Raw genomic sequence first — 22,919 nt, 5'->3', positions numbered from 1 at the left:
GCGTCGTGCCACAACACCCTGGGGAGCTTCCGCTGCCTCTGCCCCACCGGCTTCAACTACGAGCAGACGGGTGGCGGCTGCTCCGACGTCAACGAGTGCTCCACCAGCCACAACCCCTGCAAGTTCGGCTGCTCCAACACGGACGGGGGCTACCTGTGCGGATGTCCGACTGGATACTTTCGCGCGGGACAAGGGTACGTGAGCGAATCCGCCGCGGAAGAGCCCTCCGCGGAGGATTCTAGTCGACCGATGACTTTGTCTTTCGTTGCAGGCACTGCGTCACGGGTCTGGGCTTCACCGGTGGCGACTCCGGCGCCGGACAGGGAGGCGAGGTGGACGATAATTCTCTGTCTCCTGAGGCCTGCTACGAGTGCAAGGTCAACGGCTATCCCAAGAAGGGACGCAAGCGTCGCAGCACCAACTCGACGCAGGAGGACCGTCTGGAAGACATGCAGGTAGTCTGTCTGTCTGTCTGTCTGTCTGTCTGTCTGTCTGTCTGTCTGCAGCAAAGCTAACGCCGACGGTCACGGGAACCTTTCGGGGTTTTGACCCACCTGAAGGGGCTTAATACTCGGCCCCGCAGAATGATAAACAAACACGGTAAACGATTCAGCGTTGTTGAAAAAAGCTCCTCGTTGCAGCATTTAGACGTCCGTGTTGGGAAATGAAATGCACCATGTAATATCTAAATGATCAAAACGTGACAGAAACCTCCCGTTTGGTTTCTCGTGAAGCGTTTCTGCAGGTGGTAGGGACTCATCGACGGACCTCACTAGGCAGGCCGTACATCTCCGTCCTCCCAGGAACGCCCCGAGAGAATTTCTTCACATTTGGCAACTTTGACCCGAGGATGAACTGATTACAATGCGGTGGTCTAAGGTCACCGCAACCTCGCGAAACATATCGTAACTCAAGAATTCATATGCTAATCATGACAATTCCACTCTAAGAATCCGTGTCCACGTAGCGTCTTTATGCCCTCTCCTCGTTGGGAACAATTCAAAATAGACACTGGCTCTAGAAGGATAGAACGATGAAGCGATTAGATTTTGAACAGACATAAACTACAACTTGACTAGTTGGGAGAAGCACACGTTCTATTACAACTTGTTCTTTTCCCTCCCTTGATTAACGACAGATAACATTCCGTACCGTAGGACGCGTGTCTCGTATCCACTGAACAGTTGGACCATGTTTTGTCTTTCCGCAGCTGACCGAGAAGCAGACGGTCAGCCTGGCCAGCGTCGACGTCGAGGACACCCTGCGGTTCCACCTGAACGTCAGCGACCTGAGCAGCCGCGACCACATCCTGGAGTTCACCCCGGCCCTATCCGCCCTCACCGACCACGTGCGCTACAGCATCGACCACGGAAACGAAGAGGGCTACTTCAAGATCAACCAGAGGGAGGGCGTCAGCTACCTGCACCTGAGCAAGAAGAAGGCCCTCCCCGCGGGGGCGTACTACCTTCAGATCAGCAGCGTGGCGCTCTACAGGAAGAAGGAGCTGGCCGAGCTGGAGGACCGACACGATAAAGACTACCTCACGGGACAGCTGGGAGACGTACTGAAGATGAGGGTGCAGATCATCCTCCATTAACCGTCGTCAAGACTGAGACGGGCAGACGTTGCTAAAGCTGCTCATCCAGTGTCAGGCTCACAATTCGGCCAAAAAAAAAAAACCATCTCTGACTCTGGATAAGTGGGTTTCGGGGCAACTTCTACTTGCTCCAACAGGGAGAAGGGCTCGCCACCAAAGAGACAAGAAAGGGGTCGGGGTGTGGGGTGGGTGGGGGTGGGACTGCGATTGCCAAAGATGATTCTACATATCATAGATGCGATGTCTGTGGTTTCTAAATTGCCGGGTTTCATGTATGTTCGATGATATGTGGAATCAAGGTGCCACTTTTGAAGGGCATGAGGACTGCAGAAAGCTCTAAAGGCTGAGTTTCTTCTTTTTTGTTTTTGTTTTTAAGAACTCGGCTTCGGTGGAAGAAAAGGGTGAGTCCCAATAGTCTGCAATACATTCGTTTCCTCCCCTCAGGTAAACAACTGAACAAACCTGGATCCATGAGAGCGAACACATTTCTCTCCCCCCCCCCAGATGTTAACGTAACGTGAAGATGAAATGATGAGAATGTTTAGGAGAGGAAAGGAAACCCACTATGGACTATTGAGATGTAGCCATGTCTGAGCTCGAATGACTCCAACTGCATATTTAAACTATGCTTTTCCATTTTTATTTTTTTTTTCTTCCTACTGACTAGAATAATTCATATTTACTGGTGCTAGCAACACAACCACATAGACTTCTGAATGCACTGTGCTACTACACAAAACTCAGTAGTCGACAATACAATCCCACTGGTCATTCTGAAGATGTCATGTCTTTGCAACAGTAACAGCTAGCTGCATAGCCTGTCCGCTCTCCTCTATACTACATGTAAATTGTGTTTATACTGTAATAATCGATGCCACTTTTAATCTATGAAGCATTTGTAAAACTAGAGGACGCCCCTGGAATAGAGGGGTTTGTAATGGTGCTTATAATGACCAACTACTTCCTTTGTAAACTGTGTATACACACACACACACACACACACACACAAACACAGACACACACACACACACAGATGATGCCAAACCTGGGCCTTCATGATTATGCACTGAGGTCTTCGTGGCCACACATTCTCTCACTAAAAAAAAATACAATCAGTGCTGCATTGCCACGGACCAGCCTGACACCAGTCTGTGTTCACATCAGTAAAAAAGGTTTAGTTGTAAATTCACAATAAAAAAAACATTTTTTTGGTGTATATGTATTCACTGCTGTACTTTCCCCCCTTTTATCCAGATTGAATTATTCATGTGACGAAAGTTAAACTAAAAGGCTGCTAGCTTGTGTTTTAGTTAGTGAAACCGGTATGAGTTGAGCTTAGCATGTTCAGGTTTATTTGTCCTGCACTGCCCCCATGTGGAGATTTGGCAGATTTATTTGTTTTACTTTGAAAAGGGTCAGACAAAAGAAGCTCATGTGACAGAACTCAAGACTGTCCCAGTAAAGACACCAAACTCCCCAGAAGTACAAAAAACAACAACTTTATTAACACCTAAATTAATATATGTCAACATGTACATCGCCAGTAGTATTTGGAGCGTTCAGTTGCGTCCGGTTGATCCGAAACCTCCGGCGCCGCGCTCCGTCTCATCAAGCGTCTGAAAGAACAGAATTTATGATTTAAAAAAAATCAAATGTCATGACGAACGTCCGACGGAAAACCTGACAATGTTTCCACAACAAACGGGTAAAACACACTCAAGTTGCCAGTTTTAGGAAGTCCAAAACAACAGTCCTGCAATAAAGTCTACCTCCACGAAGGTGTTGAATGTTCCAGAGAGGTGTTGATTCAGCTTAATGATCCTTTCACAGGATGAAGTTCGTGGTTAAATTATATTGCATTTCCGAGGTAAAAAATAATAATAGAAAAACACCCGTCATACAATTCCACAGCACCACAAACTAAAGCCTCCAAAAATGGTCATTAGGTTGAATCAACACCTCTCTAATGCAGCGGACATGAGAACCTCCAGCAGGGTTTACTGCAGGGCCGTCCTGTTAAACTGCATTAAGTCTATTATCTAAGCCTAACCCAATAAAGTGGACACTGAGTGTTCTTCTACAGTTTACCTTTTGCTCCACCAGATCTGGGTAGCAGATCCTCTCGCAGACCAGCTGAGCAACTCTGTCGCCCTTTTTCACTGGAAAGACAAAAAAAAAAAAAAAAAAGGACAATTAGTGAACTGCATATCTGTAGCAAAGACTTAAAAAAAAAAATATATATATATATGTGTAAAGAGCTTCATATCTTTAGTTGTGTACAGGATGCAATAAGCAAAAACGTTTCACTTATTCATTTCTAAACTAACATATTCCAGGTTAAGCCAGGTTCTACCAAACGTAGAGAACAGTTTAGTATCAGAGATGCAATGACCTCATTCATTCTAACAGTTCCAACTGTTAACCTACTGCGGCAGATTTAAACTCAACATGTTACGTTTATGTTATGCTGGGTCACGACCCGAAGAAGTAGATCGCGGGTACAAGCGGCCGAAATGGGTTTCCTCAGGAGGGAGGCGGGCGTCTCCCTCAGAGATAGGGTGAAAGGAGCCAGTCGAGGTGGTTTAGGGCATCTGGTGAGGAATGCCACCTGGGCGCCTCCCTTAGGGAGATGTTCCAGGCACGACCGGCTGGGAGGAGACCCCGAGGGAGGCCCGGGACTAGGTGGAGGGACTATATCTCCAAACTGGTCCTGGGAGCGCCTCGGGATCCCCCCCAGTCAGAGCTGGCTGATGTGGCACCGGGAAAGGGAAGTTTGGGGGTCCACCTACTGGAGCTGTTGCCCCCCCGATAAGAGGTTGAAGATGAGATGTTTACGGTGAATGGCTCTCACTGTTAAAAGTGAACGCCGCTCGACAATTTTCCCGACTCACCGTCAAAAGAGTCCTTGCTGAAGTTGAAGAGCACGACTCCCACGTTCCCTCTGTAGTCTTCATCGACGACTCCAGCTGAGGAGGAAACACACAGACAACAAATGTAAATGACTGGACGTGTCACGGGATAAAACACCCCCCCGACGTGGATTCTAAAATCAGAAGTAGATCAAACGTGCAAAGACTCACCGCCAACATCAATGAAGTGTTTTGCAGCCAGTCCAGACCTCGGCGCTGAGAACGACACAACGGGACAAAGATTTAAAAAATCTGCAATGATCCTGACTTGAGCTCACGCGCAGCTTAGCTAAACCTAAGTAGACAAAGCAGGAAAAAAAACAAAAAAAAACATGCATCTATCAAAACACTCACCCACTCTCCCATAGCAGCCATGTGGTACCGCTATCTGGATGTCCGTCTTCACGATGGCCTTGTCCATAGCAGCGACGGTGTAATCGTATGCACTGTTTCAATACGGAGAGTTACGGTTAGCATGTTTACGCAGCACTTTGGATTTTTTTTTTTTTTGCAAGGAGCAGCGAGCTAAATGTTCACAACGCATTTGAAAGTGACCCCAGTCCGTGAAAGGCTAAACGTCGTGTAAAACCAACCTGTACAGATCATATCCCGCTGCTTTAGTTGAGCCCCTGGTGGGCGTCGTGGCGTGCTCGGAAAGCTTTGCAAACCTGAGGACAGGTTTGTCCTCTGTGTGCTTCGTCTCCGTCCTCGACCTCTTCAATGAAGAAATTGCAGACGCATCTCTAACTTCTGTAACTTCTAGGGAGGGCATGTTGACAAGATAAAAGGTTCTCACAGTTAAGACCGATAGTGCAAAAAGAATAAAAGGTAGACGGACAAAAAACAAGAGCGACCGAGACGTGACACTACAACGGACTACTGGAGGGGTAACAAGCTTCTGAGCTGGTGTTCTTGGCGGTCCCCGGCTTTTTTGAATATCCCGCTCCGGAAACGCGCCAAATTAGCCCCTCCTCAAAAGACACGTAACTTTTAAATATATACGTTATCAAACACCGTGACACGTCGTGGCGGTAGCTCCAAGCTCGTATAAACGTCGCTACGCAACTGTCATATGATGCATTGTGAAGAAAACACACTTTTTGATAGATTAATCGGCAAATAAAACGACAACCCTTACGTCATCACGTTGCGCGTGAAAAAAAACAAGTTCTCGCGAGAGTTCCTGACGTAAACAACCGTAACCTCTGTTGCGCGTGAAACCAAGTTCTCGCGAGAGTTCCTGAACCGTAACCTCTATTAAAAAAATAATGTCGCCAAAGCACAATACCTGTATGATAATGAGCCTCGCTTTACTTACGCATTGCACCAGAATAAAGCAGAGGTAGTGTTGCTGGTCTTTACGAGAAAAGTGCTCGACGGCAAAACAACGTAGCATGCTAAAAAAAACATGCTAGCGAAGCTAACGTCAATAAGCACGTGAGATGTCGCTCGCGGTGATGTTCTCCATCTTAATGTCGTGCTTGCCTTTGTTTAGAGTTCGCGTCTGAATATGAAAGTCCCTTCCTAAGAGACGCGGGGCAACGTCAAAGACCGCAGAGCATTGCAGCCGAAGGCCCCTTAGCCTCAGCAGCGCTCGCGTCATATTGATAAACTAACGTCAAGCTAACGAGCTAACTAAGCGCTGACGTCCTCTCAGCTGATTGCGCTGCACCTCCTCGGCACCTCCTCGGCTCCTCCTCCCTCCTCCTCCTCCTGTCATACAGCTCCTCCTCTCTCTCTGCAACAGACGACTCTGCAGAGCCGAGATTTGCGGCAAAGGTGGAGGGGATATCAAGAATAGTATGCTATATCTCTCTCTATGTTGATCCAAACACGTGTGCAGCCATTGATTCGCTTTTATTCATTCATCTACGTGCATGCGTGTCTTTTATTGTTGTTCAGCTGTGTCTGACCGATTTATATATTTCACACACTCTGCATGCGTTTACGTTTTGTGCCTCTGACATAGATGTGTTTTTTAGTGTCTAACAATGCAGCATAATCTTATAACAATGCAGCATAATCTTATAACAATGCAGCATAATCTTGTCTATAGTCCATTTCTATTTAACATAGTTATCATTTTATTTGCTTTGTGTGTTTAATTTGTGAGCCTCTGTGTTGCATGTCTCGTTAGTAACTTGACAATGTCTCCTGAATGATGATACTATTAATATTCTTTCATTGTTTCTGCACACATTGCAAAGGGTCAATATTGCATATCTTTGTACATTTTTATCTTATATTCTGTTTCTATGGTTTACTTTGTAGCATCTGCCTCTTGACTATAACTCTGGCGCATTTACAGCGATGTTTCTATTAATGTGCGTCGTCCCTTATCAAATAAACCAATACATAAAAAGCATGCATCAGAAGCTACTCTGCATTCGATTTCCAAGATCTATTGGGTTAAAACAGTGTTTGTATGAAATAATTGTCAAATATTTTATATTCCTAAAGTATTATTTGATACTGTGGTGGCCTAAGACTCCAGTGATTTCCTTTCAAGCTGGTCAATTTTCACAAACATCTCGAACATATGACGTTTCTCACCTCTTTACTCTCAAGAGTTATGGATTGCATTTGCCTTCAAGGTTATTTTTCCTTCCGACAAATATACTGTGTGTATATTTATATTCACTGTGTATATATATATATATATATATATATATATATATATATATATATATATATATGAACAAAAAAAGCAATTGGGATTTCTCAAATAATTGGGAAAATACTGTGATGTGATCAGAATAAACAAGTTGTAACATGTTGAAGTTTACGTCTCGCTGGTACAGTTCTATATTGTCTGTATTGTTTTTTTGTTGTTTTCTTGCTATGTTTGTTATTTTTGTGTCATGAATAAATACAATATATTCAAATGTTTCTATATGATCAAATGAAATAGGCATATTACTCTATACAATGTATTGTGAATCTAAATATGATTTTTAAACATGTTTTCAAACAAAGAACCATAGAGCCATCTACAGTATCTAGTACAGAGCATGTGTGTGATGTTTAGTCCCTGGATCACTTTATATCACCGAATAACGTATTAAATTATGGTATTAATAGTGAAAGAACAAAACAAACAAACACAACATCTTTTATGTATTCCTATCTCCTTCAAATATTCCACAACCGCTTTGTTTTTGTAGTGAAGTGCTGTTTATCTTGTGTAGCCTACTTCTACTATGCAGGCTATTTTTTTAAAAATTCAGTAATTTTATTTTCTTTAACTTCAAGTCTCATCCGTACATCATCCAAGGCCTCTGCATAAGGAAGCTGGGAAGTGTTGTTTATCAGATCATGGTCGGTGCCTCACTTTTGACCCCTGACCTTTGTAAAGCTTCAGAGGGTGAAAACCAATCCACACAATCCAACCCCGACAAGCGACGAAGAGGTTCATGGAGACCACATGCACTGCTCCACTGTCACCACACGGTGCCAGCCGACACCAGCGCAACATCGGATGAATTCAACTCTGTCAGTCAGAGCTCCTGCTCAGTGTGGGTTTGAATCATTTTCAGTTCAAATAGGGAAAGTCAACAAAACGTTGCGTCATTTTCTCTTACATGCAAAATGCAGACATGAAAAGTGTTGAAGCTGCTTCCACAGCGTTTGAAGCGTTTACAGAACATTGTATATTGTTCAACAGTGTTACTTAGCGGTGTTTAATCCCCTCCATATGTCATGATTTTACCTATTTTAATAAGAATGTATTGTTATTGTTAACATGTTGCGTTTCAGAAGTCGTCTGCAGAAGATCACACGTTACTTCTATGTGAGGTCTCAGAGACCTCAGTTGATGGTTGTTTCATTTATTTGGATCCCCATTATTTGTCACGCAACATATATGTAAATCACTCAATTAGCGGTTGGAATACAAAAAAAGAAGCAGAAAGATCCATTTTACAGGTGTAGAACTGCATTGGGATCACGTTCAGGCTGCAAAATGGACTCCCCAGGGATTTGCTTTTTGGGCCAAAGTTACATGATTTATGTCTGGCTCAGTGCCGAAAGTGTGCAAATCACACACCTGATCAACAGACACAAGTACAAAGATCCACACACAAACACACATATTCAAAACAATGTACTATTACTTCACTCAATCATATTCATTACATTCGTTTAGCTGACGCTTCTATCCAAAGCCACTTACAATTCAGTATCTAGACGCAGCTACTGGAGCAATTTTGGGGTTAAGTGTCTTGCTCAAGGACACATTGATGTCATGATGATGACTAGGAGCTGGGAATCGAACCACCAACCCTCTGATTGAAGGGCAGCCCTGCTCTCCACTGAGCCACGGTCACCCGTAACATATTCAATGTGGTATGTTGTGTGTGTGTGTGGCAAATGACTGACGTGCTGAAGGTTAAATTAGTCATAGTGATGACGGTAAGACTGAACATGTATTTGTGTTTATTGACACATTTGGTTTCTTCCTTTGAATGTAAAAAAAATCTTCAGTTTTAGGTAATTCACTTTATTCTCTAATAAGAACGTCTCAGCCGCGAACACACATGATACTTCATCACCTTGTATCTTCAATGTACGTTTCTGCTGTTTCTGCTGCTCTTTTGCCGTAACGCTCTGAACCTGTTGAGTTCACATTAAAAGCCAACAAACTCCTGGAATCCTGTGTGCTGCAACTGGGTCCACACACAACCCGTTACAAGTGTTGTATGTAATATCGAATGTCAAAAAGTCATAGAACATCATGTCATAAAAGGTCATAATAAAGTATGTCATAAAAAATAATCATAGTACAGAATTTCATAAAAGATGTATATTATAGTATATCATAAAAATGTCATAGTATATAATACAAAGTTAGTATATAATTTCATTAAAAAAAGTAATAGTAAAAAGAAACGTAGATAGTCAAAGTATAATACGTGATAAAAAATGTCATAAAAGAGCCATAGTATGGAAAATCATAATACAACGTCATAGTTTAGTATGTTGTAAAAAGTCATGCTATACTATGTCATAGTGTAATACATCATAAAAACTTTTTAATAACAAAATGTCACAGCATTGTTAGTCACAAAAAAAGTCTTGGCTCCGTATTTCAGGATAAGAAAGTCACTTTCAGCGAAGTCATGTCGAAATGTAATTTGTGTTGTTTTGTTTTTTGTGAGACTGCAGTTCATCTTCACCTGAAATAAAAGAACTGTTACAGTTCTCCACCCTTGCTTTGTTTGATTTTAGAGAATATTCATATAACGTGTTTATTTCATATCAGTGTACTGCTGGCTCTTTTTCCTCAGCAGCTCTTACTTTTTTTTACTAATTCAAAGCAGCTTTCAGCGTTGCCTACCGTCATTGACATTTATGTTTAATTATCTCGTCCTAGACGGTTGGTTTTTGTCATCACCGAAAACCAACCGGGAGCTCCATCTCATCGGGCTGGAAAAAAAAAGCAATTTCAGGATATTTCTTTATTAGAAATCATGTAGCTACAAGCTTTCCAGCTCTCCCAGATCATAGAACTATATGTTGAGGGTCTCTAAACAAATTTTTACTTTGATAAAGTGAAGCTTTATCTAGTACATCTTGATCTAGTACGGAGAGGTCAGACGAGGTCAACCAAAATGTAATCTTGTTCCAGCTGTTCCATTGTAATTTTATATACTATATAATTATATATTTCACTTCTTTTATCACTAATAGTGTTCAATCTATCCAAATGCAGCAGTTTGTCATCATTTTGAGAGCCTGGATCCTCTCTGAGACTGTTAATGTTTGTCATCCATGGGATTTTCTCGTCTGAATTCCAGTTCTTTTCTCTTCCAAAGCCTTTCAGCCAGTGTGAAGGGCCGATTTGACCCAATGAACCTTCCATAGACACGTCACAGCCTGCTCTGTTGAAACAACCTAACGTGACTTTGAATGACAGAATCCGTTAGCCAATCAGAATAAAAAAACTACCCGAGTGTCAAATTTCTCAAATCTGATTAGCTGAGACGTATAACCCCGCCTCTTCTGCTAGCAGGCACACGAGGCACACGACGGCAGCGCCAGCTTTGAATCCACACAGAGCGGCGTCCGCTGAACAGATAGACAATAAACATCAACGGATTCATTTTTTTTTTTTTGCTGCAGAACATCTCAAAGTAAGGAGCTGGTTTATGATGTGATCGATTATGTGGATTATGATGATGGCTTTGTTTTGTAAGTAAAACTGCGAGGCTGTGTCGTAGCGGAATGTGACAAAATGGCTGCGATCGTCTGGTCACTAGCGATCTCCGGAGCTAACGGGTGTTAGCATTGAATTCATTTTTCAAAACGTTATTGGCATAAATGTGGCGAGTGGGACTGCCTAGGTGGCGCTATATTGATTGTATTACTTGGTATTATATGTAGCTTTGTCATATGTTATGTTTGGAGTTTGTACAAACAGCTGAGATGACTTTGTAGAGCAGGAGTTGCAGTTTGGGTAGGTATGCGGCATCATTATATTCGTTACTGATGAGTGCACGTTATGAGGGGATGAATTTTTGGATGAGTGCGTAGCCCCCACCGGTGGGGGCGCTCGGTTGCACAAACACATTCAGATGTATCTCGATAGGAACTATTTTCTCTGTCACATCTCTGGCGTCCAAACCTTCTGACGACATACTTATAGTCTAAAATAGTCACTCTGTGGCCGGAAAATATACAAAAACTTAGCAGATTGACACATTACCAGCTTTTGGCTCAAAACCTCACGACTGACGGCCGGCCTCAATGCATTGTGGGGCAGTTGAGTATGCACAGAAAGATCACGTCGCACGCTCACAAACTCTTGCTAGTCTAGTATACATCCAGGCATTTATTGCATTCACAAAATGCACATACTATGAAGTATGAACAAACGTTTGACATCATACTTAGCATTTACAGTATGCACACATTTCACTGGTCCAACGCATAGGTAGGCACAGACATCCACATCTTTAACGTCTTTTACAAAGTAAGACAAGGCCAGGACTAAATCTAATTTACTAAACCCCTTTAGAGTCCTACTTTTCTCAAGAAACACAGACTGTCTAAATGGGAAATAAACATTCACCTCGGCTCGATGTATCCTTTTAACTTTGACCATGTTTGAGATAATGTCCCAAATAAGTCTCCACAAGTTTTCACTTTGACTACATCGTCTTTTTTAGATCTCCAGGCTGGTGCACAAATGCCTTTTGGTGCTGGACTGAATTCACACAATGCCTGACTCTTTTCTAACAGACTATAGTGCATTAGCAGTTTTTATTTTTTTAAATGGCTGTAAACTTAACGGGGCTTTCGAGTCGACTCTCCCCTCGAGCCCCTCGGGTTGTCAAGGAGCAGACATGAACGAGAAGCAGTTCAAATCAAAGTGCATTCATGAATCAGTGCTGTGACATTGGTTTAAATATTTGGACCACTAGCAAGAAAGAAACATATAGTTCTGGTGCTCAAAATCAGAACGTTTTGCAGGTTGATTTTAGAACTCATTCCCATCCTTTCACTGCATAGCCTGTTTCATGTGATTTGCGATGAACAAAACTACATATTCTACTTTGCTTATAGAGATATAAATGATCTGAGGTTAAAGGTCAACCTTGAATGGTGATGTGAAATCATTTCTGTGACTTAACATGTAAAGAATATTGTGCTTTTTATTCTCTTTAAACCTCCCAGCCTTCGTTTTGTCAACCAGGTTATTTGTGAATTGTGTCAACAACAAAAAAAGCAACTAACAAACACACATTTGACTTGGAATTGTTTACAATTTTATTTGGTATTGTACAAAAAGTGTGAAATAAACATATATACAGCACATAATACAACATACTTATTAAAGAAATTCATATAAATTATTAACGAAATAGCTACATTTTTTTTCAATAAACAACTCTATTCAAGGTAAAAGTAACTCAATATTCTTGGCATAAAATTTCCATACAAAATTGTACAAAATACTGTACAATCGAACAAAGCTGTGCAAAACAGCAAATTGTGTCCCAGAAGCAGATCCTGTACAGTGCGCATGCGCTGAGTAAGCAACGAACTTTGAGAGAAACTTTTTTTTTTTTTTTTTTTTTTTTTTTTAAACAATGACATTTATGGGGTCGGCAGCTTCTTACAAATGTGGTCACAGTCTCATATGGAAACAAAACATGGGTTATATTCTCTCTATATTTGCTTATTTTTTTCCAATAAATTAAGATACTGTTATTTCTTCTTCGTCTGACTCTGAGAAGTCCGAGTGCTTACTGGAAAGAGATGGAGAGGAGATGCTGGAGTGCGCCCTGATTCTCTCTCTTCGAAACTCTTCTTCCTCGTCTTCCTCCTCGGCCGAGGACTTCTTGCCCACGTCGCTGAGGTCCGGGTGCGGGTTGGCTTTGGTGGGCAGCGTCTGCTCGCGGCAGCCACCGGACGACAGCAGCTCTCGTTCCTTGGAGTTCCTCCACTTCATTCTCCGGTTCTGGAACCAGATTTTCACCTGTAGACGGCGAGAAAACACGGGTGAGTGAAAAAAAAAAAAAAAAGGTTCTGCGTTAAGTGCAGCGGAATGCACAACGGCGGTATTACGCGCAAATTACGCACGGCGTATTGGAGATTCAAATCGCTCGTGACGTTTTACCTGTGAGTCTTTAAGGCCCAGCTTAGAGGCAAGCTTCTTCCTGTCGGGCTTGCTGATGTATTTCTGTTTCTGGAACATCTTCTCCAGAGCTTTGCGCTGCACATCGGAGAACACGGCCCTCCTCAGCATCCCTCTCCGGGGTTTCCCTCTGGCGGCCAGGGGCCAAGAAAAGGTCCCGGGAATGGGCACAACGGATGAAGATGCTACAACAACAAACAAAGAGGAGACATTGGGACTTGTTAGCTTTGCTTTCTTTGCCACAAAAAAAAACATACTGCTCGCGGAGAAGAAATGACCCTGCAGACACAAATGACCATCCAAGGAGATGTTGAATATTCTCCTGTTGTCTGAATCTGAAGTAACAATCCCTCAGACATCTATATGAACATAACGATGTCCCTTTAAGCCCGTACTTTTCAACTTTTTATTGGAAGTTTTCCCCCTTTTGGAACTGTGCAATACGTCTCCGTTTTGAGTGAAATGGCACGAGGTGACTAATTAGCACATTGGCCGGTCTCCAACCGCATTGGTATGGTAAAGAGGTAGCATATCCTTTAAGGAACCCCGCGAGGGCGGATAGAGGAGTTAATAAACCGTGAACGGTAATTGTGTAGTAATGAACTAACGCAGAAAAGACTCTGGACAGGCGGCGAAGGCCATATATTATCGCAACAAAAGGAGATTTACACTTTCAAACTAAACACAACTGCATACCAGAATACTGATGCCCCGAGGGGGGGCGGGGGGGGGAGAGTGGAGGGGAATGGCGCTTTTTTTTTTTTCTTCTTCTTCTTCGTGCCTTCAAATCATTTTCATTAAATGAACACGAAAAGCTATTCAGCGCGCTGGAGTTGTTTTGTTGAGGCTTTCAGCTGAGCCCATGAAAAGACTCCGTCTCCATTATGATGCGTCTGAATGAAAGCACGGACTAGCGACTTTATAGACTTTTCTAAGAGATTATTCTTTATCTCAACTCGTTGATTGGCCCGCGTGGAGAATAAATGTTTAGGGCACAGAGAGAGAGAGAGGGAGGACCGGAGGTCAGTGGTAACCTATCCTATGGGCCGAGCAGCACGCAGGGACAAACGTCCCCCAGCTGGGACATTTTGGATGCAGTAGGGCTTTTTTTTTTTTTTTAAATCGCGTTACTTCAACTCCCTCCGCGCGAGACACTTTCCCTGTCTGCGTTCTGCTAACTGGACGTCTTCCTGACAGTAGCTGCCCTGTGGCCGCAGCAGAATCAGGAACAACGACGCGCTATGTGGTCTTGTGAGAATATTGAAAACTCTCAATAGCGCCTAATAGGGAAATTAGTGCATGACTGGTTCACGCCTTTGCCTCCCCCCCCACACACACACACACACCCCACACCCCCCCTGGTAAAAGTCACTCTCCGGGGTGTGTGGGTGGTTCGCCCGGTGGGAGCTGACCAAATTGGTCACGGTGCTGAAGGCTTTTGTTGCCCGCCACAGCGGCCCGGTGGCCCCCCGGGCTCTGTGGGAAAACGCAGGGCCAGAGAAATGCCAAAACGCCCCCCAATGGGAAGCAGGGGGGACTATAACCCTCCACCCCGCCTCAAATTTAGAGCGTGACGATTTGGGATAATTGGTTAATTAGGGGAGGGTGTGTGCGTCCGGGCAGGGGCCAGAGCTCCCCCATTAATAAGACAGTGATTTCTTCTTTCGGTGGTAAAAAAAAAAAAATGTGTGACAGGGTGCGAGAGTTGTTTTTTTTTTTTACATTTAAAAGCAATTAGTTCAGACAGAATTCTAAAGGCCGAAGAGAGATGGAGAAGTGCGTAAAAGTTGCGCCTACCTGGGAAATAAGGCGTCCTGAATATGGGGTGAAAGGTTCCGTCAAAGTAGGGGATGGGGAAGGTCTTGGAGTGCAGGCTGTGGAAAGTAGGGTGTGAGGACGCTGTGGAGGAACATCACACGTTAGTCACTCCCGAATGAGAACACATCATTTCTAGTTTAGAAACACAAACTGACGGTAAGCACGGGCTCCGTCTACTCACCGGTCTTTGGCGAAGGTGCGAGAATGGCGCTCACTCCAAACTTGAGAAAAGTTGGGTCCTTGCTGCTCGACACCGACATTTTCGGCGAGCACGATTCGCGCGTCACCGCGGTCGTGGCCACCGCACGCTCCGCGGGCACGCCGCTGAAGGACACGGTGGTGGTGGCCGTGGGCAGGGAGGCGCACGCTGACGGGACAGTCCGGTTAATGAAGGCGGCAGGCCGGCTTATCCGCAGCAGGTCCTCCACTAGAAAGCTGGAGTGGGTCTGGAAGCCGGACGGGTGGGTGTGGTGGAGCGGCAGAGCGGCGGCGGCGGGCCGGTACAGCCCCGGGTAGAAGGCAGGAGGCGCGAGGACGCTTGGGATCATCATGGTCCCGGATGAGAGAAAAAAAGTCAGTGTGTGAAATCTGAGATACTCCTCGTGTCAGCTGGGAGAGAATCAGTCGTGTGAATGGCTGCTAACTCCTCTGGCGTCTCCACTCAGGGGAGAGGTATTTTATAGTGGCCTGCCCCCCCCCCACACCCCCCCTCCCCTCCGCGGCCCTCCGCTCAGCGCTGACAGCCTCGACAATGGGGCTCAACAAAGTTCTCCACATGGGTCGCTTTCATGCCGCATCCCCCGGCCCGCTGATTGGCCGAAGGACGCAATTTATGATTGCATTAGACTTCATAAGCAAGCAACACACAATGTCCCCACCACAAAAGAGGCTCAGTCATCAATTTTGCATGTTGACCACTTTCCTTTCAATTTGTTTTGTTTGGCAGAGGCAAGCGGCCTAATTAAAGAGCAATCTTTACCGATTCAGCCATTATATGGGCACTTTTAATGAGTACTTAAATAAAAGATACTTTATTCGTTCCCCATTCATGGTGTCTTTCTGTTATGCAGATTATATATATATATATATATATATATATATATATATATATATATATATATATATATATATAGCCTACTCGTTAAAAATGTAAAATTATTCTTTTATTCTATTTTCCGCACTGCAAAAATAAAATAAATATATATACATACAAGATGATAAAAGTAGCTTTAAACAATATAACGCTATTAAAATAGAGTGTTTTATGTTAAATCTGATCGAACATTTTCCGCACTAGTTGCCGCGCATGCATATGAAATGTAAATCAGCTTTAGGCTTTCATAGGATTCTCAACACTCAATCTGGCCCTCGTCATGGAATAATGTCTTAAACGGATTTCTGCTATCAAAACGCTTTAACAGATGTGTTAAATATCACTCTCTCTTCTTTTTCTTTTTTTTTTGTTGCACCGGCTCTATTCAGTGCGCAGAGCCGCAGCTCAGTGCGCACATGGAGAAGTGTGCGGCCCGAGCAGCGCGCTCATGATCCTGTTAACCATGAACTAACTGTCAGCCTCAGCTGCGGAGGAGGAGGAGGAGGAGGCGCCCCTCGGCCTTTCTCTGCTGCCCTCTCTTCTCTTCAAGAAAAAAAAAAAATAAAGGCCCAGAGGAATAAAAAAAAGAAAAAAAGCTTTATTTCTAAAGACGGTTTTGTTCTGCTATTTTAACCGGCTGAATAAAAGTGCATCTGTGATTTGATTTAAAACGCATTCATATGAGCGGACACTGAGAGCCCGTATGAACTCGTATTAAAGCGACTTGGAGCCTGATCGTCGTGTTCTGTCAGCTTTGCGCCTGAAAAACCCGTTAAAGCAAAAGCGATCAGGCGACAACGCGTCGCAGAGCCGACGAGGGGGGAAAAAAAGAAACGCCTAATTGTTACCATTGAAGCCTAATTAAAATAAGAAATACAATACAACCAGTCTGACAAGTTTGATTTAGATTTAAAATACATGAAGTAAAAAAAACAACTTTGATATATATATTTAATATTTATATTTTACTTTGTCATTTATGCCTTTTATTGTCACAAATTGTCAATCTTTAACATTCAAATATATTTTTCCACTTAACTAAAAATCACCGGAATATTATTATTATTATTATTGTCCACTCGTGATATTAAGAACAAAACAATAATATAATAATAATAATATATTATTATATTTTTTTATTTTATATTTGCCAACATGACTCTGAAAGTGTTTTTTTTAATATCAGCCAACAAAAAAAACTGAAGAAGAAAGACTCAGACTGTAAGCAAACGTCCTCTTAATTAAAATAAAGAACAAGTCATCATATTATAATATCTAATATCAGTCAGCTTCACTGAGTGATGTTTATGTCAGTTTGCATCATTTGGGATCAGCTCAAACAACGATAAGTGGTTCGACATCAATCTGATATAAAGTGGCCACGATCCGATAATTAAAAGGGAACGCCTCCGTGAAATGATCCTTTAGAGGGACTCGACGCTCATCGGAGGTGCGTCTGCGTCACGAGCGCAGGATCGCGCAAACGGGCGTTAACGCAGCGCTCCGCCGGCACCGCAACACCTCCGCTAAAGTAACGAGAACCTTCAAAGCTTCTTCTTCTTCTTTTTTTTTATGAGCCCATATTCCTTTACTTCGCTGCCCGAAATCCTCCTTTTGTGCGCGCTAAGCAGATGGTTAGCAGGAAGCACAGGCCGCTCTGAGGCTGACCGAGACGAATTTCGACGAGCTTTGCAAGCTTGCCACGTCCCCCTGCTCCTTTACCAGGCCGAGTAAAAACAGCTGGCTGCGGCTGAATTAAAGGCCATTAAAAGCACATCTCTGAGATATTACCACCAACGACACCCCGCTCTCCCCCGCGTCACAGCCCACTCGAGTCCCCGATTCAACCTCCCGTGTTAAAAGTTTAAAAGTTGCCATAATGGGATCATTTGTAGCATTTTTTTATCCCATCGACACCAGATCCAATATACATGTAGCCTATTGGTACGCATTGTATCGGATCATATTTAATAACAACTGTATTAACATTCATAATGACATTTCAGCGTTTTACAATATTCATATTGACACCACCTAATTATGTTTATGTTCACTTATGGCGGGCTAATTCCCCTTTAGGGATTACCTACTGATGTATATCACTCGTGGTGTCCTTAGACATCCCTACAGGCAGGATTACTCGATTCATATTCCTATAGATGACTGACTCTTCAACTTTAAATATTCCTAAATTAATTAATTGTTTTTCCCCAGATATCTCCAGCTGTACCTGTAGCCTATATCATATAATCGAATAGTGAAATATATGCAAATATGATCGGATTGTTGTTCTTTTCATCGCGGTCATGCCAGTTTACCAAACAGATGAACTGAACCATTGTCTTGGCTCTCTTGCTGCTTCGTTAAGTGAAAGGGGGCTGAGTAAATATGTTACCCGTGCATGAGAGGCTCTCTATGGGCCGTGCCATTGTGCCGCGGGTCTCGACAGGTGGTTAACTGTTTATTATTCCCTCATTATTTATCGGTGACGTGGACGCAAAAAAAAAAAAAAAAAAAAGGTTAACTCCCCGTCTTTTCACGTAACCGGGGGGAGGAACAGATTGCGCTGACATGGTCGCGGGCTCGTATGTGTGTGACACCGGTCACCAGTCTCATCCGTCTTCCGCCCTGCAGAATCCATCAGGGTTTAGGGTAAAGTGAACGATTTATTTCACTTAACACGTGCGTCCTGACACATTTAGACATGTTCCGATGCACCGCATGCTCGCCAAAACACAAGCAGGCAATTGATTTTTAATACTTTTAATCAATTAAATAAACAACTGCATTTATATTACATACAATTTACGTGTTAAGTGCCGAAAAATAGACAGAAAGACAGATGATATAGATCAAATTTAGAGCAGCCATAAAAACATGAATAATGTCAATGTTGTTAATAAAAAAAAGGTTAAATGTTGAATATTATTAGTGTAATTTAATTAAGGTAGTTTACTTATTTAAATTGGATATTTCATCATACATATTTGAAAGCTACATCTCGATATATATATATATATATATATATATATATATATATATATATATATATATATATATATATACACAAAACAGATTAAATATAAAATGACACCTCTACCTCGACCAGCTGCACCGTAATCATTAAAACAATAAGCCAATAATCAAAAATAACACTCAATAGGTAGCAGCTAAAATGTCCATTTTTGTCCATAATTTGACTTAATGTAATATGTACTTGCAGTGAAGGATCATAGTATTGCTTGTACTAAAGTTTCGGACTACTTCTGCCACCACTGCACACCACATCGGGGGGGGGGGGGGCCTTAACGTGTCACAGCTCCTGCAGTGGATCCTCGCGCCTCCTGCCACGTGAAGTTAACCAAACATCTATTTCAGAGGATCCAGTTCGTGACCGGGCTTCACCTCGGCACAGGCTCCCCACTCGGGGCGTTTTGGCCGCGGCTTCACCTCGGCTCTGCCCGGCGGCGCCCGGAGGTTTCCTGCAGCATCTGGCGGCGCAAAAAAAGAAGAAAAAAAAAAGCCTCGCTCAACAACTGAGCGAATTAGCAATGCCACCAGATTCAGAAGAGCGGTGACAAGCATTAAATCGATATTAACTTTGTATTAAACATGGGGCCCCCCCCTCCCTCTTCCCCGAAATGGACCGGAGCCACATCAGAGCACAAAGCGGTCTGTGTGAACTCTGGCTGCACCTGTTCCCCCTCACTTGGCCACGGGAGAGTTCAACTTCTTAGTCCCCCCCCCCCCCCCCCCAGGGCTCTGTCGTCTGCTTCGCCCCACACTGAATTCTTTCAGTCGGGCTTTTTTTTTGTCATCCGTTTTTTTTTTTGATCTCATCTCACCCTCGCGCGTTTACAACCCATCAAGTCACAGCTTCTGCATCTTCACGTTCACGTTTTCATTAACTGTCCCAAAACCCGTTACGACAGCAAGTTCCACTTTCAACCGGAGAAAGTTTCAGAGGAAGAACTGCTCTTTCTGGTCCAGACCGGGACACCGGCCTCCCCCTTTTTGTTGCTGTTCATTTATTAGTTGTCAGCATGGATGTCGAGTGGTGTCCTAATCCTCTTAAAGCGCATGTTGGTACAGTTTGCATATCATTTTCTCATCTCGGAGAAAGGCCACAACCCTCTCTATTCACAGGGATTCCCCGTCCTCTTTCAGTGCAGCCACAGCCAGCAGCATTAGCATAATCTGACAACCAATACCATTGTCTGTGACCTTGTATGCAAAGTTAATTGCTCATTAATACCAGACAAAACAGAGGGCTGCAGAGGAAACACCGCGGTCCTCTAAACCCTTGTTTTTAAGAAGGAGCCGGCCGGCAGGTGGAACACCCTCCACCGGCTCATTACGCTCCACCTGAAGTCAGGCGAACTTACTCAAAATCTAAATATTTTAATATTTCATTTCTGACAAAAGCAGCTGGTGCTCAAAAGTACCCGGAAACAACGGGTGTGATAAGTGCAGTTGTGGTTCGTTTTAACATTAATCTGGCAAGATATTGCATTAAATCCACATAAACACACATTGTATTAAGTCCACACGCGCGCTCACGCGCGCACACACACACACACACACACACACACACACACACACACACACACACACACACACACACAAGGCTTGCACACACTCCCTCAAAAGTATATCCAATTTGTCACAGTGGCTCAGTGTTAATCAATTGCAAATGTATCTCTCTGCGAGTTTAATCTCATCTCTACATTAGTTTCACGGACGCGGGGGCGATTTGCCCCCCCCACCCACCCCAGCACCTGGCAGTCTTCTTTTTTTTCTTTTTTTTTTGGGTAGCGTCATGTAAACACCCCACAGCTTCAGCGGGTGCCCCGTCTGAGGACCCAAGCGTCGCTGCGCAGCACGGGAAGAGAAGGCGAGGCTGTGTGGTTGTCAACACCGGTTTAGCTTTAGGAGTCCCGTCGTGACATCAGCGGTGACTCTCCCGGTTCGGGCCGAGCCGAAAGCACTTGTTTGATATAGATATATGGCCTGCTAATATCTGATTATTATGGAACGAACGGGCACTGGACAGGGTTCAGGAGGCCACCGCGTGCAGCTGCCTAATACATGTCTTTGTGCTCTGCTCAGCCGGCGACGACATGCTCGAGACAGATTTAAGAAAGAAGAAGAAAGAAAAAACGCAATAAAATGCTTGTTTGCGGGATTTTAAGTTCAGTGCACCAGAAGCGATTGTGACGCTACTGGTTTTAGTCACGCGCAGGGACGTACCGCTTCCGTTAAGTGCAAATAAAAGTTTTTCCATTTTTCCAAGAAAGTTTTAAAACTTGCTACTTTGACGACTCCGGCCGGGAGGTTGTGTTTACTGCGGCTGGAAGCTTGAAGAAGTGTGTGCGTGTGTGTGTGTGTGTGTGTGTGTGTGTGTGTGTGTGTGTGTGTGTGTGGGGTAGCTGTGCGGAGCAGTTGAAGAAGAAGAAGAAGAAGAAGAAGAAGAAGAAGAAGAAGAAGGTATGAATGGGGAGAGAAGGGGCTTGGGTGGAGGAGGGGATGCTTGACGGACTTCACTGCCTGTTGGCCCTGCAGCATTGATGCCGTGTTGGCCATATAATCGGATTGCCAGTGGGTGAAAGTGAGCCCGGGTGCTTATGTCAGTTTGCGTCTCGTCAAGCTGAATAATACGCATGGCCAGGGAGTGAAGCGGACGCTTGCCATTGAGGGCTCTCAGTACTTGTGGCTAAGCATTTCTAAAAGAGAGAAAAAGCCTCATTGGATTCATATATAATTCTCACTCAAGCGTTTTGATGCATTTGCATAACAGGAGGAAACCAGTGATCTTTTCAGTGCTGCTGCTGCTCCTGCTGCACAAGTGTGTGTGTGTTTGCATGAGCCACTGTGTGTGTGTGTGTGTGTGTGTGTGTGTGTGTGTGTGTGTGTGTGTGTGTGTGTGTGTGTGTGTGAAAGGGCCCTAGCTGAGCCTTGCATAAACAAGGCTGGACACGGTTCTTGCACTTGGCCTCTCATGATTAATCGAAGATCAACAGCAAAACGACAGAACATTTAGCTTCTTTTTTTTTCACTTATCTTCTTTCACGTTGAGGAGAAGAGAAAAAAAAAAAAAAAAAAGAGCCAGAGCTCAGTGAATATGTCGTCATAAATGAACGTGACCTGAAGAAATCACTATGAAGACAACACACTGTCTCTGTCCTCCGGCCCGTTTCATTTGAAATCAAACAGGGACGACGATGAATGTCGACTTTCAGCTTTCATTTAACAACCGCATCACATTACTGCTATTATGAACAATTCGGCAGGATACCATCCCAACAATGCAATTAAGGCACTAATTGCATTATTGTATATCTAGCGTTTTTTTAGGGTCAACAGTGGAATGTTCTGGATTGTTCTGGATTGAGTCGATCACCTGACCTCAATCGAACAGGCAAAAAGATCCCAGAACAACAAAGAAGTGCAGAAGGCTGCAGACAGTGCTGAGCAGAGCGTCATCAGGGGGACACAGCAGCTAGGGTCAGTTGACGTCTGTCTGTGTCTCTTGACTTTTTTACTATACTACGTCTTTTTGTGACATATACTATGTCTTTTTGTGACATACTATACTACGTCTTTTTATGACATACTATACTATGTCTTTTTATGACATACTATACTATGTCTTTTTGTGACATACTATACTATGTCTTTTTGTGACATATACTATGTCTTTTTATGACATACTATACTACATCTTTTTATGACATACTATACTACGTCTTTTTGTGACATACTATACTATGTCTTTTTGTGACATATACTATGTCTTTTTGTGACATACTATACTACGTCTTTTTGTGACATATACTATGTCTTTTTGTGACATACTATACTACG

At 43.5% G+C, this 22,919-nt stretch overlaps 3 protein-coding genes across 4 annotated transcripts in view; 1 reads left to right on the top strand and 2 right to left on the bottom strand.

Annotated features, from left to right (window-relative positions):
- Positions 1 to 2,811, top strand: part of fbn1 (fibrillin 1) — a 56,299-nt gene extending 53,488 nt beyond the window's left edge. The window contains 3 exon segments of the mRNA XM_068732274.1: positions 1 to 194; positions 272 to 455; positions 1,211 to 2,811. The exon segment at positions 1 to 194 is cut by the window's left edge and continues 38 nt beyond it. Of these exon segments, the coding sequence (XP_068588375.1) occupies positions 1 to 194; positions 272 to 455; positions 1,211 to 1,597 (765 nt within the window). The 3' untranslated portion in view covers positions 1,598 to 2,811.
- Positions 2,812 to 3,080: 269 nt separating this feature from the next.
- On the bottom strand, positions 3,081 to 6,189 carry dut (deoxyuridine triphosphatase). Of its 2 annotated transcripts, none has more exons than XM_068732254.1 (7): positions 5,992 to 6,189; positions 5,100 to 5,265; positions 4,861 to 4,952; positions 4,678 to 4,722; positions 4,489 to 4,563; positions 3,686 to 3,756; positions 3,081 to 3,213 (listed from the first exon to the last, which is right to left on the bottom strand). In XM_068732254.1, exons 1-7 carry the CDS (start codon positions 6,107 to 6,109, stop codon positions 3,157 to 3,159), a joined length of 624 nt encoding a protein of 207 aa, XP_068588355.1. In that variant the 5' UTR covers positions 6,110 to 6,189; the 3' UTR covers positions 3,081 to 3,156. The 2 variants fall into 2 exon arrangements, with proteins under 2 accessions (XP_068588355.1, XP_068588363.1); XM_068732262.1 differs by lacking the exon at positions 5,992 to 6,189 and adding an exon at positions 5,825 to 5,930.
- Positions 6,190 to 12,436: 6,247 nt separating this feature from the next.
- On the bottom strand, positions 12,437 to 15,578 carry LOC137888620 (homeobox protein DBX1-B-like). Its single transcript, XM_068732043.1, has 4 exons — positions 15,144 to 15,578; positions 14,942 to 15,043; positions 13,127 to 13,329; positions 12,437 to 12,985 (listed from the first exon to the last, which is right to left on the bottom strand). Exons 1-4 carry the CDS (start codon positions 15,511 to 15,513, stop codon positions 12,704 to 12,706), a joined length of 957 nt encoding a protein of 318 aa, XP_068588144.1. The 5' UTR covers positions 15,514 to 15,578; the 3' UTR covers positions 12,437 to 12,703.
- Between the last annotated feature and the right edge of the window lie 7,341 nt (positions 15,579 to 22,919).

The sequence above is a fragment of the Cebidichthys violaceus genome, unplaced genomic scaffold (genome assembly GCF_023349555.1).
Source record: "Cebidichthys violaceus isolate CVI_PGR_0920_01 unplaced genomic scaffold, fCebVio1.0.p SCAF_106, whole genome shotgun sequence".
Taxonomy (NCBI): Eukaryota; Metazoa; Chordata; class Actinopteri; order Perciformes; family Stichaeidae; genus Cebidichthys; species Cebidichthys violaceus.
The sequence above is the reverse complement of the archived record's forward strand: the minus strand, read 5'-3'. Positions and strand labels throughout refer to the sequence as shown.